At 33.5% G+C, this 15,747-nt stretch overlaps 1 protein-coding gene across 2 annotated transcripts; it reads left to right on the top strand.

Annotated features, from left to right (window-relative positions):
* Positions 1–4,975: 4,975 nt before the first annotated feature.
* Positions 4,976–13,626, top strand: LOC146532900 (cytochrome P450 4d2-like). 2 transcript variants are annotated; one of them, XM_085196601.1, is made up of 11 exons: positions 4,976–6,654; positions 6,772–6,888; positions 7,706–7,798; positions 8,190–8,300; positions 8,788–8,973; positions 9,394–9,590; positions 10,015–10,075; positions 10,260–10,467; positions 10,624–10,775; positions 11,465–11,647; positions 13,392–13,626. In XM_085196601.1, the coding sequence occupies exons 1-11, from the start codon at positions 6,498–6,500 to the stop codon at positions 13,571–13,573; spliced, it is 1,647 nt and encodes a 548-aa protein (XP_085052727.1). In that variant the 5' UTR covers positions 4,976–6,497; the 3' UTR covers positions 13,574–13,626. The 2 variants fall into 2 exon arrangements, with proteins under 2 accessions (XP_085052727.1, XP_085052728.1); XM_085196602.1 differs by lacking the exon at positions 6,772–6,888 and having other exon boundaries at positions 4,978–6,654.
* Positions 13,627–15,747: the final 2,121 nt, after the last annotated feature.

Raw genomic sequence — 15,747 nt, 5'->3', positions numbered from 1 at the left:
ATAAGAAAGTTATTTCCATCATTAGTAATGCTAAATTTTCTTTATTTTTTTTCTACGATTATTAATCTTTCTGCGACTAGCGCGCATACAGCAATTGTACTTGCTACAAGTATGTAGGGAGTGTAGGAGAGCACTAAGACAGCATTTCACAAAATTCCTACACAAACCGGAAGGCATAGGGAACCTGAGAATCTAGTGTTAATACACTCCGTTCGTCCCGAATTTTTGAAGCATTGAGTGTTTAATGGCGGAACATTACACGGTAGCCTTGTAACTAGAGCGAAGAAATGAAAGTATTAAATATTTAATTCCTTCGAGTGGATATCGAACCCACAACGCGTTTATGCTGAGCTTACAGTCATATACCCTGCGCCACGACGGCAACCTTCCAATTTACAATAATATCTACACTATTCCATTGCACCACAATGTCGTCATCGACGGTTGACGGTAAAACGTCTTCCCCTTATCTTTACATGGAAATACATTATTATTTATTTATACTTTCCTTGAACTTGGTTACTCATTGAAGCACGGTTCCCACCGCAAGCGGGCCCAATAAGGACAAGTTGAACTTGCAATAGTAAGCTGCACTGCTACTGCCACCAATAAACCCTTAGGAAGAATGGACCGAGCGAGCAGAAAGAGTTCAAATTAAGTCGCTCAGTTCTAGGTAGCGGAGCAGATTAATAATAAAATACAAAACTCTTTGTTAATGGAAATGTAAACCTATTTTATTTGAAAGGAGACCGTTCCACCCTAAGCATTACACGCTCATATCTCTTTCGCGGTGGCAACCAGGCTTTAGACTTACACATCAATTTTGAAGTCATTCGTATGTCTTCTTATATTACAGTAGTATAAAACTTTTTATGTAAATTTTAAGTTTATTATTGAAATAACATTTGTTTTCCTGTTCATTTGTGCATACCTAGCTTAACTATGTGTAATTCACAGTTACAATATAGTTTATTTAAATTTGTAAATGATTTTTTTTAATATTAGACTACTTGCAACCTTTTTAACCGACTTCTGTAAGAAAAGGAGGTTATCAATTCGACTGTATTTTTTTTTTTTTTTTTATGTTTGTTACCTCATAACTTTTAACTGGGTGAACCGATTTTGATAATTTTTTTTTTGAAAGGTATAGCTTCCCGAATGGTCCCATTTTTTTTGGTCCATGTCTGACAATAGTATCCATGAGAAAATCACATAAGTCTTAAATTTGCATTAGGCATGTGCGCGACTAATAGCCGAATAACTCAATGTCGCGCCAACCGATTTTGACGATTCTTTTTTTATTTGAAAGGATACACTTCAAGGATAATTTGGTGAAAGTTTGGTTAGGTTTCGATTTTGGAATCCGGAGAAAATTGAGAAAGTTTGTTTTTTTTTGGTAAAAAATTTATTATACTGTAATAGTTACAAGCAAAAACTTTTTAAATTGATGTCAGAAGTGAGAATCCTCATGGTTGCATTTCTTTTCAACCAACCTCAAAAAAGAGGATGTTCTCATTTTCAACCAACTTCAAAGAAGGGAGATTCCCAAGTCGCCCGAATACTTTTTATGTATGTTCTTGTTAATATACCAAAATGTAACTTTGCACAAAAATAATACCTAATTAAATGAAGTTTTACATAGGACAATCACAACCAATCGTTGAGAACCACTACCACCACCATCACCACTCGTTTAAGAAGCATCATTTTAAGATCTACCCATCACTTAAAATCATAAAATAAATTAATTTTTAACAAAAAGAAAAACCGACTTCTAACAACGAACTAAAAAGTGAAAAATAATTATACAAAGATTTTATAATTTTGAAGTCGGTGTCAAGCTAATGCTACAACACCTTTACTACAATATCTAATTACTAAGCCTGTTTGTTTTACTTGGGGCACGAAAAGGACCTCAAATATGACTCACTGCGCTCGCAAAATTTCGATAGTGGCCAAGGTCTGCTTTAAGTGTAGGTACGTATATAAATATTATATTATAAATAAAATTTTCCCACCGAACCTTACTTGAAATTGTAGTCATCACACTTAGTCATTGTCCATACAATGGACATGTCAAACCATTAGCTATACCTAACTCTTTAATACGATTTTGTTTTTATAAGAGAACATCGTGGACAGTGGTACAGTGTTTGACTCTTCGTCCTTATGGGGTCAATTAATATCTCAAATACGGAAGGAAATCGGAGAACGTAAAGAACTTTCGCTGTTTAAAGAAAAAATAAGATGTTACCAAATCTTTTAAATAAGAAGCTAATTCTAATCTCACGTTTACCATGTTTCAAAGATCTGGGTTCAATTTCAACACCATTAAAATCAACCTTGGATGTCTTTCGAGAACATAGTATCGGAGATATGCCCCCGGAGGGCATGTATGAAGAAGTTGATGACAGTGGACGAGGTGAAAGAGGTCAAAGGAGACCAAAGTGCTTGGCGCTTCGGTCTCTCTGGCTTAGGGAACTAGAAAATACATATAAATAAACGTAAGAATGACTTAAAGAGTTTTTTTAAACAATAGAATATACATATATTGTTAGTACACTAATTAATGTACCTATCTACATATTATCACGTTTCTAAATACGTATTTTCCAAGTAATTTAGGTACACGTGGCATATAAATTTATGAATCCATAAGAGTACAAGCTGTTTTCTACATATTAAACTACGAGGTGTTGAAATTTTGTTATTCATGTATATGCATATATTAGTGTTTTATTTTGATTCACAAGTATTTGTAAAAATGTAAAATAAATTTAACATTTTTAACATTTATAGTGCTTTATCACACTAAATATAGAAAACTAGTTTTACTTATTTTTTTAGCGGGACTCGACTCGACTCTTGGAATTCGTCGACGTGCTACCACTAAGCCATACGTTGCTATCAAGCATGATAATACGGTACGATACGCAGCAAGAACCTGATGTCAAGATACTCTATTATTAAACGGTTTTATTTAGCTCGCCCCGTTTGTTTGGGTCAAATTTAGTAATTGAAATTTAACCCTCTTCCTGTTAATCGATTGATCTGAAATTTGGTATACGCCTTTGATTCTGGTGACAATACAATTATCCATATTCAATACTAGCGGACGCGCGCAGCTTCGCTTGCGTAAAATAAAATCGTGGGGCACGACACTTGCTACTTACCACTAGGTGGGTGAAGTCTCATGCCATGTCTTTCGATTGTAGATATTGGACGTGCCCCACGATTTTATTTTAGTTTAATCAATGCATATGTTTAAAATTTGTATATTTCAAAAATCACATCTTTTGTCATAGGTGTTTACATATCTTGAAAATTCAGCGGACGACGGAGTGTGTTAACTAGGTTCCCTGAAGCTATACCTGATAAAAATAATAACTTTATAAGTATTTCACTCTTTACAACTTGCATATAAATTCTTGTGACTAACCACTCTCATTTCAATCTTTTTGTGAGTTCGATTCCCACTCAGGGGAATAAAATATTTTATATTTTTATCTTGCTCGGATATGGCACTGGTATGGCGTTGAGCTATGCTGTTGTGCTACATGCAATGCTTCAAGAATTCGGCAGAAAAGTGTCTTAATGGGCAATGGAGTGTCTAAACACTAAGGTTCCCAAGTTCCCTCTGCTATTTGCGGGACACATCATAAAGCTGATACCAATTAAACTGAACTCTATATTAATTAAACTGTAGTAAAAAAGTAAACAGATATATATGTATATTTCATCATACAACCCATGTTCTTCACTTATATCATATTAAGATTAAATATTTGCATTTTATTTTATACATTATTATAATCACGTATCTAGATCGGTATATATTCTCCATATATGTATGTCAGTTGGTGTATTCATGAAGAAGTAGATATTAATCTGACGCATAGAACTGCATTCTAGTTGGATTGGATTATTATGTATTGACGCCATCGCGGTTTAGCCATCGCAGGAGTGTCTAATAGAAGCCTAGCTCAGGTCCTGAATGCAGGTGGCAAAGAAAGAGCAATCAAATATGTCACAAGTGCAAGAAGTATTTGTGGCTTGAGTTATGTCTTATTGCAGTTCTTGACTGACGGTTCCAGAAGAGTAGTTTTCAAAGGGATGTGTGTTTTTATAGGGAATGTGTGTTTTTATATTTTTGTTAGGTTACATTATCAAAATTTTCACGCGTAGGTATCTCTATATTTTTCTCGTAAATATTGCGTATGTTCATCAAAGATAATGTAAGCCCATTCAATACAAAATTTCATATATACAAAAAACTAAAACTTTTCTCGTTATATAATATTAGTGTATATACTACAACTACTACTACTAGTGTATATACTATATAGTATACATTTAAAAAAATAAATAATAAAAATTAACTTAACGCCGCGCTTTGCCTCGACTCCAGAGTGAAGAAATGGAAATATAAACGTAAATAAATATTTCACTTCCTCGAGTGGGGATCGAACCCACAACCGTTGCGTTACAGTCACACCCTTGTACCGCTGCGCCACGAAGGCCCCATTATTCATTTGACACTTTTAGAATTATCTTTAGTGACCTTTTAATAATATCAAGTTTTGGGAGCCGTCAAAAAAATACTGTACAATTACGTTTTTGTACAAAAATGAGGCTTACAAACTTAATTAGGTCACTCTAAAGGCGCGGCATATTAATACTATTACCTTAATTTGCCAATTTAAATGATTCTGTTTGTTTTATCAAGAATTTTTTCCTATTTCAAGGGCAATACTCGGCATTGATTATGATGCAAATTTCCGCTTATTAAATTTTATTTATAATTACTTTTATTCGTTTACTAATTTTAACGTAGCTTATTATTCTTATATGTATATAAATGATAAAGCTTGCAGCCAGTCGTGGTGCAGGGGTATAAGCGAGCGACTGTAAACGCGGCAGGTTGTGGGTTTCATTCCCACTCGAGGAAATGAAATATTCAATATTTTCATTTTCGCTCTGGTTACGAGGCAACACACAGTGCTTTCAAAATTTAGCGGAAAGTAGAACTGAAGTATCTTGATGGGAACGGAGTGTTTTAACACTAGGTTTCCAGATTGACTCTGCCTGTAAAATTTGAAACAAACACAATATAAAATTGAATAAAATATGAAACATTACAAAGGGTCCAAATTAACTACCACATTATTTTTATTTTTTTATAGAGATTTCATAGATATTTAAATACATGCTAACGAACAAAACAATCCAACATTTTTGCAGTAATTTAGCAATAAATCCTGTTTTGCAATTGCAAAAAATTGTATTTCGAAAACGTGTTTATATAATGAATACAACTTTTTGCATCTCTCTACATATCTCCGAAATGGTGAATATTAGACAGAAAAATGTAGTAGACAATTTTTGTAGATAATAGCATAATTAATAATTTCTGCTGCTCTTTATTTATGGCGTTCCGAGCGTGCCAATTCAGCACTAATCACTTCGCCAGTGTCAATTAATAATTTCAGTCTCAGTATTATTTTACGAACAATACGTTGACATTTGACATTTGACGTTTAGTTGAAAAATTCAAAAAACTGATTTCCACAACATTTGACCTTGAATATTTTTTTGCATATGTCGGATCGATGCACATTTTTACCAATTTGTTTGTGATATTTAGTAGTTATGTGTCCCCAACAATAATGTCAATTTTCAGCTTTATGCTAAATATACATTAATTCGCACGTTACCTCTATTTTTAAAGCTAATTTGAACGGGCTAATTTGAAAGATAATCTATATATCTATATATATAAAAGGACTTGTCCTCACTGACTGAGGTAAGACGCACGCACAGCCGTAACCGCTGTGCGTAGAAACGTGAAATTTGGACAAAAGTTTACTTTTGTAATCTGGACATCCACTAAGAAGGGTTTTTAAAAACATTTAACCCTAAAGGTGTGAAATAGGGGTTCAAAGTTTGTATGGATTTTTTTTTAAATCGCCACCAATTTTTATAAAATTTAAAATTCTGACTCTTAAATAGATTTCATCGAACACGTGTTTTGTGGTTTTTTAGAATACACCTCCTAAGGGTGCAAATAAGGGGTTGAAAGTTTGTATGGAAAAATCTTTAAATGGACACCGATTTTTATAAAATTTGAAATTCAGACTCTTAAAAGTATTTAATTGAACATATAGTTCACGGTTTTCTAGATTTCTTCCTCTAAGGATGCAAATAAGGGATTGACAGTTTGTATGGGAAAATCTCCAAATCGCCACCGATTTTTATAATATTTGAAATTTAGACTTAAAAATATTTCATTGAACACGTGTTTTATGATTTATTATAATTCACTCTTAAGGGTACTAAGCAGGCGAAGCTGCGCGCGTCCGCTAGTAATTTTATAATTGTACACCTATTTCAACAAGTAGCAACTGCTACATTTTTTTATAAACCAACGTCGTCGATATAAACACCTAATATTAATTTTCTAAGCTCATTCGAGCAACGATACTCTTAAAGTGTAAACCATGATTACCGTTGTTGCTGTCGTTATACTTGTAATTTTAGTGATTATTGACCGGTGGAAACCAAGAAGTTTAATAGAAATTCATAAAAAAATAGGAAATGACACTCCATATCTACCTATTATAGGGCACGCGTATAACTTAATGGGAAGTAATGAAGGTGAGTCATTAGTTTTAACACATTTTATTTTTTTATGTCTTTCCGGATCTTTAAGGATCTCGGTAAAAATTATATAATGTTTTGGAAAACTAACGTGGAGACAAGTTTATTTTTTAGCGCTATCCTGTGCAGTGTACATAGCAGCGGAGACAGAGGGAACCTGGGACCCTAGTGTTAAGTCAGTTCCCATTAAGACATTTCCGTCTCCAACTTTCCGCCGAATTCTAGTGAATGGTGAATTTCAATCCTCGCAATATTTTATGAAGTAATTGTCAGAAGCCAGCTATAAAGTATTTTGGGATTTTTTTAATGAAAATCATTTTACTCTCCGTACCCTGTTATGTGTGGGATACAACATGAAGCGGAAAAAAAAAGTTAAACGGAAATTGGAAGATTGTTCAAAATTTTTTACACGTTAGGAATTTAATAATAATTATAGTAGTTACACTGCTATTAAAAATTGTCACAAAAAACGTTTATTTAAATAAATTAAGTGCTTTAAAAACACATTTTTGTAGTTCTAGTTTTTTTAATCATATATTTCAACTTTTCGGATTTTTCCATTTATTTCTACCGTATGTTATCATGTTACCTTTTCCCATATTCTATAAGGTAGGTACATAGGTAAAAGAGTTCTATAGCTGTTGATTGTGTGGCGAATTGTATACCAAATTCGGCAAAAACAATATACTAACGTTCGTATCTTTCAATTGGATTGATTTAGTATCTTAATTTTTAATAGACAGAGGAACAGGTGAAAAACAAAGTGATCCTATAAGGGTTCCGCCGATCAGTACGCAATGGCTCCAGAATTTAGTAGAAAGTGGGGAACGGAGTGTCTTAACACTAGGTTCCCTCTGCCTACCTTGCTGTTCGGGGATACAGCTGATTTTTTATTTTTATTGTATCTAGGAAAATTTTAAACGTCTATCACGGTTCATGAGTTACAGACTGATGACAGACGTATAGATAGATTTTTCCTCATATCTGAATTACTAATAAGCAAAATAAAACATGCGGACACAGTTAAAACTATTAAATTAAATTTTAGATATCATGGACAAATTCATAAGTGCCTCCTGGGAAGCGTATGGAAGAAAACATGGTGCTATAAGTATGTGGATGGTACATAAGCTTATGATATGTAAGTATAAAGTGTCATATCAATTTTTTTTTAATATTTCATTCTTTAAAATTCGAGACACTGCAAGTAACGAAATGGAGTTGAAGCTGTCGTGACGCAGAGGTACTAGCCTGTGACTGTCAAACCCACTTGGGGGATATGACTTGGGGAATATGACGGGAGCATATGAAATATTAAGTGTTTTAATTTCTTTGCACTGGACACGTCACGTCTTAATAGGGACGGAGTATACCCAAGGATTTCAGGTACCCAAGGATTTCAGGTTTCCCAATTTAAGCTGCTACGAGTGAAGCAGATAAGGCGTATAATTTCGAAAAATATTGATACTGTATACAATTTTCAAGTCAAATTAAATTAAGTTTAACATATTTTTTATCCTTTTTTTAAACAGTAATAGCAGATCCGATACAAGCCGCCACTGTTTTAAAGACGACGCATGATAAAGATTTCGTACACAAAATAATAAAACACTTACTTGGGAATGGCACAGTGTTTACATATCGTAAGTAAAATTGAGCCATGTTCCTTTTTTGATAACAAAAAAGAATATTCATATTATGGCTATTCATATTAATAAAAAATGTTCAAATTTAGATATTATTATAAATAGTAATAAGATTCGAGACAAAAGAAGCGAGATGAAATCCTAAAAATATTTTCTTATCTGGATTGGACTGACGGATTTTCATCCGTGGTTCCGTGCCATTATTTATAAAAAGTGCTAAAAATAATATCTGTCACTTGGTAGCCTCCTTAAATATTTATTATATTCTGATTTTAAACAGGCAGTGGAGTCTTAATGATAGGATCCCGTTTTATCTTTTGGGTACAGAGCCCTTAAAAAAACAGTACTTCATTCCCCGGAGTAACTATCGAAGCCATAACCTCCGTGTTTACAGTAATATGCTATCTCATTGCGCTACAACGGTTGTCTATTCTTAAATATTATGATCCTTTTCTTCCATTATTATTCTTAAATTCCATTGCAGATGATTACTGGCAACGGCGGCGTAAAATTTTAGCGCCGTCTTTTTCTACGAGATATCTCAGTAAATTTGTAAGCGTTTTTGAAGCAAACAGTAAAGTGTTAGCTGAAAAATTTGAAACTAAAGTGGGCAATGGAAATTTTTCGTGCTTCAATTACCTTTGTCCCTATGCTTTGGATTCTCTTTGTGGTAATATCATAAAACATTCAATTAATAATACCTAAAAAATATAAAACTAATAATTAAAATACTTACTCGGTCGGTTTTAAGTAATTTTTGTTATTAATAAAATAGTGGTTTCATTTAAAGTGGTGATGACAAAAACGCTCTGTATAGTAATACCCATGCATGAAATGCTGATGGAGCAATCTCTTCACTTATGTCCTCCGAGGGTTCTTATGCTGACGTTTCGCTGTTGGCTGTTACGAGCAATATGCTTTTCCTCGTTCTAATATCTTAGAAAATCCTTGACACTTTCCCAAAACTCCTCGAGTTTGCCTAATGGAACTGAGGATGCTGGCACATACCGCTAACAGGATATCTTTTAAAAACTTTAAATTTAGTTTGAACAAACTGTTTTCACATATAAATTTTAATGTCTTATTACAGAAACAGCCCTCGGTGTCAATATAAATATTCAAAATCATCCTGATCATGAATTCTTTATAGCATTCAAAAATTATTTTAGCAACTTGGCGAAGCGCGTATGCCAACCATGGCTGCGTATCGATGCTATTTACAAATTCTTACCAGATGGCATACGACAGGAAAAAAATAAAAAAATAATGTACGAATTCATTGATGACGTAAGTATTTTAAGCTTAACTCTTTATATACACAAACCATCCCAGTGTGCCACAATGGTCATTATAATATACAGTAGTGATCCCCCATCCTAGCATTGACAATTTCATGAAATCAATCGAACATATCGTAGCCAAATCGGAAAATAATTTAAATATAATCATTGAACCTACAAACCGAATGGAAATTGAACCTACAAACCAACGTAAATATAATTTAGATTCATAATAGTTTTCAATATAATTTAGATGTAGCTGAATGTTTATTTCCGCTTAATTTTGTCCCACTGCGCCACGGCGGCTTAGTCTTCAGCTTAATGAGTCCAAAAACATATCATATACCAAATAGAATTAATTAAATACACTGAATGAACTTACTAAATCTAATTTTAGCATTGTACTTAAAATATATATTTTTAATTTTCAGCTGATTTACAAAAAGAAGGCTTTAATACATGGAGAAAAGGAAGTGGAAAAAATCGACAATGGTAATATTGCAAATGGAATTATTGCCTTTTCTTGAGTTTTTAAAAAGAGGTGGAAGAGTTAATGATTTCACTAGTCACAGAACAAAAAAAAACCAGTATTAGCAATAGTTTGCAGAAAGTGCAATAAGTGTATGTAACAATATTTATGGCCGGACTATGTAGGTATATAAATATATATTTTCAGTTAAAAATGGAAGAGTAAACATAAAAACATTCCTCGAGTTAATGATAGAAATATCTGAACAAACTGAGAAAGGGTACACGCACGAGGAACTGCGTGAGGAGATACTGACACTTGCTATTGCTGGCACTGACACATCGGCAGTTGGAGCATCTTTTACTTTAGTAATGTTATCACAGCACCCTGATGTTCAAGAGAAGGTACATCAAGAGTAAGTATAAAATATTTTTTACTCTGAGTTGATAAAAATGTAAAACATAAAGATACTAATTATGATTTTATCAATTTTTGCACCCACAACTGTTGCATTTACAGTCATACGCTGGTGTCACTGCACCACATAATAAGATATCTTATTTCTTTTAAGAATATTAGATGTATTAGAAGATCCAGATAAACCTATCGAGATGTCAGATTTACAAAGACTAAAATATATGGATGCAGTTATCAAGGAAACTTTACGTTTGTACCCCCCGGTTCCGGTACTTTCAAGACGCACAAAACATGAAGTTAAATTAAGTAAGATCATTTATTACATTCCTTGACATCACAATTAATCGTAATAATTATAGAAAATGAAACACTATACTATGCTTCGCTTATATTAGCCTTGCCATTGCCATTTTTAATTTTTGTGCCATAAGCACAAAAATTAAAAAAAACAAGACAATGAGCTATTTAGCATTCTAGGGCTGGTGAGTGAGTGTAGGATGGTGATGGCAGGAGGAGGCAGGACTACCCTGAGTAGTCCAGCCCAGATGTAAGTTTTAGGGCGTACCTAGCGAGAATATTGAGCTTAGCTTGGGAATATTGGGAGAAGTTTTGATAACCTTTTGTAATGGCTGAACTTTCCGCAGTGTTCACGCACCCTAACACCGTTGTTTCTCTTTATTTAGATTTATGATAAGCCACAAGTAAGCCACGATCACAATCTAGTTAGTATACAAATGTAAATTGCAAAGGAATATTACTTTTCACTGCTTTACAACATTATACTAATAATTTACGTAAAAAAATTCTCAATGAAAGATGTGGTTGCGCGGTGCGTCAGCACCTGAAATCAGTAATGAGCGCATCAGTGAATTCCACCACTCAACCCGTAACGTCTCGAAAATATTATGTAAAGTATGAGTCTGAGAATCTTAACATTAGGTTTATGCTGACTACCCTACTACATTATATACATACATAAACTTAATATTTTTCAGATTCTGGATTAGTTATACCACCGGGTGTTGAATTCGTAATCCTTGTTTGGGGGATTCACCGCAATCCCTACTATTGGGGTACTGATGCTAACGAATTTAAGCCTGAACGGTTTCTCTCAGAACCCTTCCCGGTGATATCTAGTGCATTTTTACCTTTTAGTAATGGACCAAGAAGTTGTGTGGGTAAGATGGATTCTGTTCGCTATATAATCTATATATATAAAAGGACTTGTCCTCACTGACTGAGGTAAAACGCACGCAAAGCCGTAACCGCTGATGGTAGAAACGTAAAATTTGGACAGGTGTTTACTTTCTTAATCTGGACTAAGAAGGGATTTTGAAAAATTTTAACCCTAAAGGGGTGAAATAGGAGTTAAAATTTTGTATGGAAATAAATTTAAATCAGCACCGATTTTTATAAAATTTGGAATTTAGATTTTTAAAAGTATTTAATTGAACACGTGTTTTATCGTTTTCTGGAATTCTCCCCTTAAGGGTGCAAATAAAGGGTTGTAAGTTTGTATGGAAAAAATCTTAAATCACCACCGATTTTTATAAAATTTGAAATTTAGACTCTTAAAAATATTTAATAGAACATGTGTTTCATGGTTTTCTAGAATTCACCCCCTAATAATAATAAGCAAGCGAAGCTGCGCACGTTCGCTAGTATATAATAAAAAAAACATCTGTGTAAAATATCATAGTTTTTTTGAATTATCGATTTCGCTTTAAATAATCTACAAAACTTACAAAAAGTAAGTTTTGTAGATTATTTAAAGCCGTCGTGGCCTAGCGGCACAAGGGTGTGACTGTAACGCGACAATTGTGGGTTCGATCCCCACTCGAAGAAATGAAATATTTACTTAAAAATTATATTTCCATTTTTTCGCTCTGATGTTGAGACAAAGCGCGACAACACGCAGTCTCCAAAATTGGGCGGAATATCGTGAATGGAGTGTCGTAACACTAGGTTCCCTCTGCCTAAGAGAAGTGAGCGAGTTATGTTTAGGCAGAAAGGATTTATATTCTTTTTCTAAATATATAAAAAGGACTTGTCCTTCCTGACTGAGGTAAGACGCACGCTGAGATTATGACAGCTAAAATTATGACAGCTGAAATTATGACAGCTTTTGTAATCTGGACATCCACTAAGAAGGGATTTTGAAAATTTTAACCCTAAAGGGGTGAAATAGGGGTTGAAAGTTTGAATGGAAAAAAAAATCTGCACCGATTTTTATAAAATTGTAAATTCAGACTCTTAAAAATATTTAATTGAATACGTGTTTCACGGTTTTTTAAACTTTACCCCATATGGGGTTAAAGTTTGTATGGAAAAATTTTCAAATCGCCACCGACTTTTTATAAAATTTGCAACTTAGACTCTTAAAAATATTTTATTGAATACATGTTTCTTGGTTCATTTTAATTCATCCCCTAGGGGTGCAAATAAGGGGTTGAAAGTTTGTATAGAAAAGTCTATCTATCCGATTTTTATAAAATTTGAAATTGAGACTCTTTAAAATATTTCATTGAACATGTGTTTCATGGTTTATTAGAATTCACCCCTAAGGATGCGTCCGCTAGTTTAAAATAAAATAGATTTACATTTCCGCCAACAAAGAATTTTGTATTTTGTAATTACTTTGTTCCGCTCCCTAGAACTGACCATTTTAACTTTTCTATTTAGTCCATTTTAACTTTTTTTGCTCGCTCGGTCCTTTCCGCCGGACTATGTATTGGTGGAAATACAAGTGAATTAGATAAAAAATAAAATTTCTGAAGAGCAAAAACAAGTTTTTGAAGTTTAAAAATATGAAAGTTTTGAAGTTAATTTAAAACAGCGCATTTGAAGCATAAATAAATGAATTCGGAGTGCAAAACCTATATAAGTATATAATGATATATATATTTATTTTTTTTATTTCAGGCTACCAATACGCACTTTTGTCTATAAAGACAACTATAGCAACATTATTAAGAAGATATCGCTTACTTCCCGCAACTAGCTTTAAATACGACAAAACAAATCCACTTCAGAATTCTTTTGAAATTATGATGAAACATGTCAATAACTACGAAGTACAAGTAGAATATCGAAATAAGAATTAAAATATTAATTATAATATAAATGAATAAAATTGTTTGATTGTTTAATATAAGAATTTCATATTTTATTTTGAAATCAAATCAGCTTCACCCTGTATCCCGCATAGAACAGGGCCTCTACCCTGTGACCTAGTGTTAAGATACTTCTTTCCCCACTTTCCGCTGAATTCAGGAAGCATTGCGTGTTGAGTGGCGTGGTGTTGAGTCACAGTTTGTGCCTCTGCGACACAACTGGTCTCATGTTACGCCTGCACCCTGTAAAGTTTACAACTGGTGTAGGAGTATACAAAATAGATTGTAACTGTGGCTTATCGTACGTCGGTCAAACAAAGAGAAACATTTGTGTTAGTGTGAAGGAACACATTATCTCTGATATCAGTTTGGTTCATAATGAAATGGATTCTGTTAATTGTCCTTTAACACACTAGCTATTTTTTTAAAATATTTTCAATGTATAGAAATGACTTTTCTACAGATTTATTATAAGTATAGATTTAGATTTCGGTGGCCGCTATAACAAACAAATGCTTAAACACAACATAAAATAAATATTTAACGGCAAACATTTTTATTTTACCGTTAAGGTGTCAAACTAATGCTACAACAACCTTACTACAATATCTAATTACTAAGCTTGTTTGTTTTACTTGGCACCGACTTTAAAATTAAAAAATCTTTGTAAAATTATTTTTCACTTTTTAGTTCGTTGCTAGAAGGCGGTTTTTCTTTTTGTTAAAAATTAATTTATTTCAAAGAAGACCGTTCCCCTAAGCATTACACGCTTATATCTCTTTCGCGATGGCAACCAGGCTTTAGACTTATGCATCAATTTTGAAGTCATTCGGATGTCTTCTTATATTACAGTAGTATAAAACTTTTTATGTAAATGCAAAGCACTTAAGATAATGTGAAAATTAATTAAACCCTAACGCAACCCGCATTTTCGTAGTTTTAATAAGGATTTTCCAACTGTTTTAAAGTAAACATAAATATATAACACAAACAACAGAAAACTTAAAAGAAAGAAATTATAAACAACAGACTACCTACTATTCTCTTACCCAAAAATACTTAAACGAAAGATGTAACCAACTATGTCGCGTGACTCCGCAGCTCCGAACGACATCAGGGCCTTGGTTCTCTGACGGTTAATGCTGTTAGCCCTATTGGCTTTTACAGCGACACCGGTTGGGTAAGGAAGAGGGACTCTGTCCCTGATGAAAAGCAAGCACTACGTGGCTGCCTGTGAAGAAAATTAAATACTGTTTAATAGTAAAATTAAATTTTTTGTCAATAAATTTTCATTTCATTTCAATGCATCGGCTGGGAATCGGACCCGGGCCGCCCGCGTGGCAGGCGAGCATTCCACCACTTAACCACCGTATAAGACAGGCGGGCGCGGCGGACGCGCTTGTATAAGCAAAACGTCGCGGGACGCCGAGGGACGCATGGCGAGTGGCGAGCCGTTTCGCAGCAAGGCTTTTTTGATATTGTAACAACTTCTAAAGTACTTATTAAAATGAAAAACAGTAAAAGACAGTTTTGATCTACATTAAATGGCCAACGTAATTAATATACTTATTTATATGCTGAGAGTAAGGAATAAGTGAAACATAGCTGATGTGTGAACGGCGTAATGTGTCAACAATTAAATGCGTTTTTCTCTAAAACTATTCGCAATTTCGAAATAGTGCAAATTTTATCTTCTTTAACGTAGAAAATTGATAAAGTATTTTAAAGGATAAGGATTAATACAATTATGGAAAAATATCCCTCACAAAAAAATATATTGAAATTACAATTTTTAGACAGAAATATGATCACTACACGTTATTCTTAACAGATACGAATATGCCGTCGCGGACTTTTTTGTAGATCTTATTAAGAGGAACAATATTCCAGTACATTATTTTCATGTAGTACTTACCATTAAAGCAGCGCATGCGCGACAGTGTCTCAACGGGTAGGACTATACACATTTATCGTATTTATGTTAATTTACATAAGAATGTAAAAATAATAGTCTATATACAAACCTTTCCTGAAAAATACTCGACCTAATGGTGAAAACCGCATCAAAATCCGTTGGGTATAGAAGAAGAGTTAGAAAGTTTAGACAGACACGAAAAACGACTTTGTTTTATAAGATATAGGATAGGATAGGACACAGGGTGGAA

Source organism: Heliconius melpomene, chromosome 13 (genome assembly GCF_056956725.1).
Source record: "Heliconius melpomene rosina isolate 202511_hmr_F chromosome 13, ASM5695672v1, whole genome shotgun sequence".
Classification (NCBI taxonomy): Eukaryota; Metazoa; Arthropoda; class Insecta; order Lepidoptera; family Nymphalidae; genus Heliconius; species Heliconius melpomene.
This window is presented reverse-complemented; position numbering and strand designations above follow the sequence as displayed.

Excerpts from the sequence above, each read along its gene's own strand:
- LOC146532900 (XM_085196601.1), top strand. The coding sequence starts at position 6,498 with ATGATTACCGTTGTTGCTGTCGTTATACTTGTAATTTTAGTGATTATT. Across the intron at positions 8,301-8,787 it reads TGGCACAGTGTTTACATATC|ATGATTACTGGCAACGGCGG; the intron begins GTAAGTAAAATT and ends ATTCCATTGCAG. Across the intron at positions 9,591-10,014 it reads TGTACGAATTCATTGATGAC|CTGATTTACAAAAAGAAGGC; the intron begins GTAAGTATTTTA and ends TTTAATTTTCAG.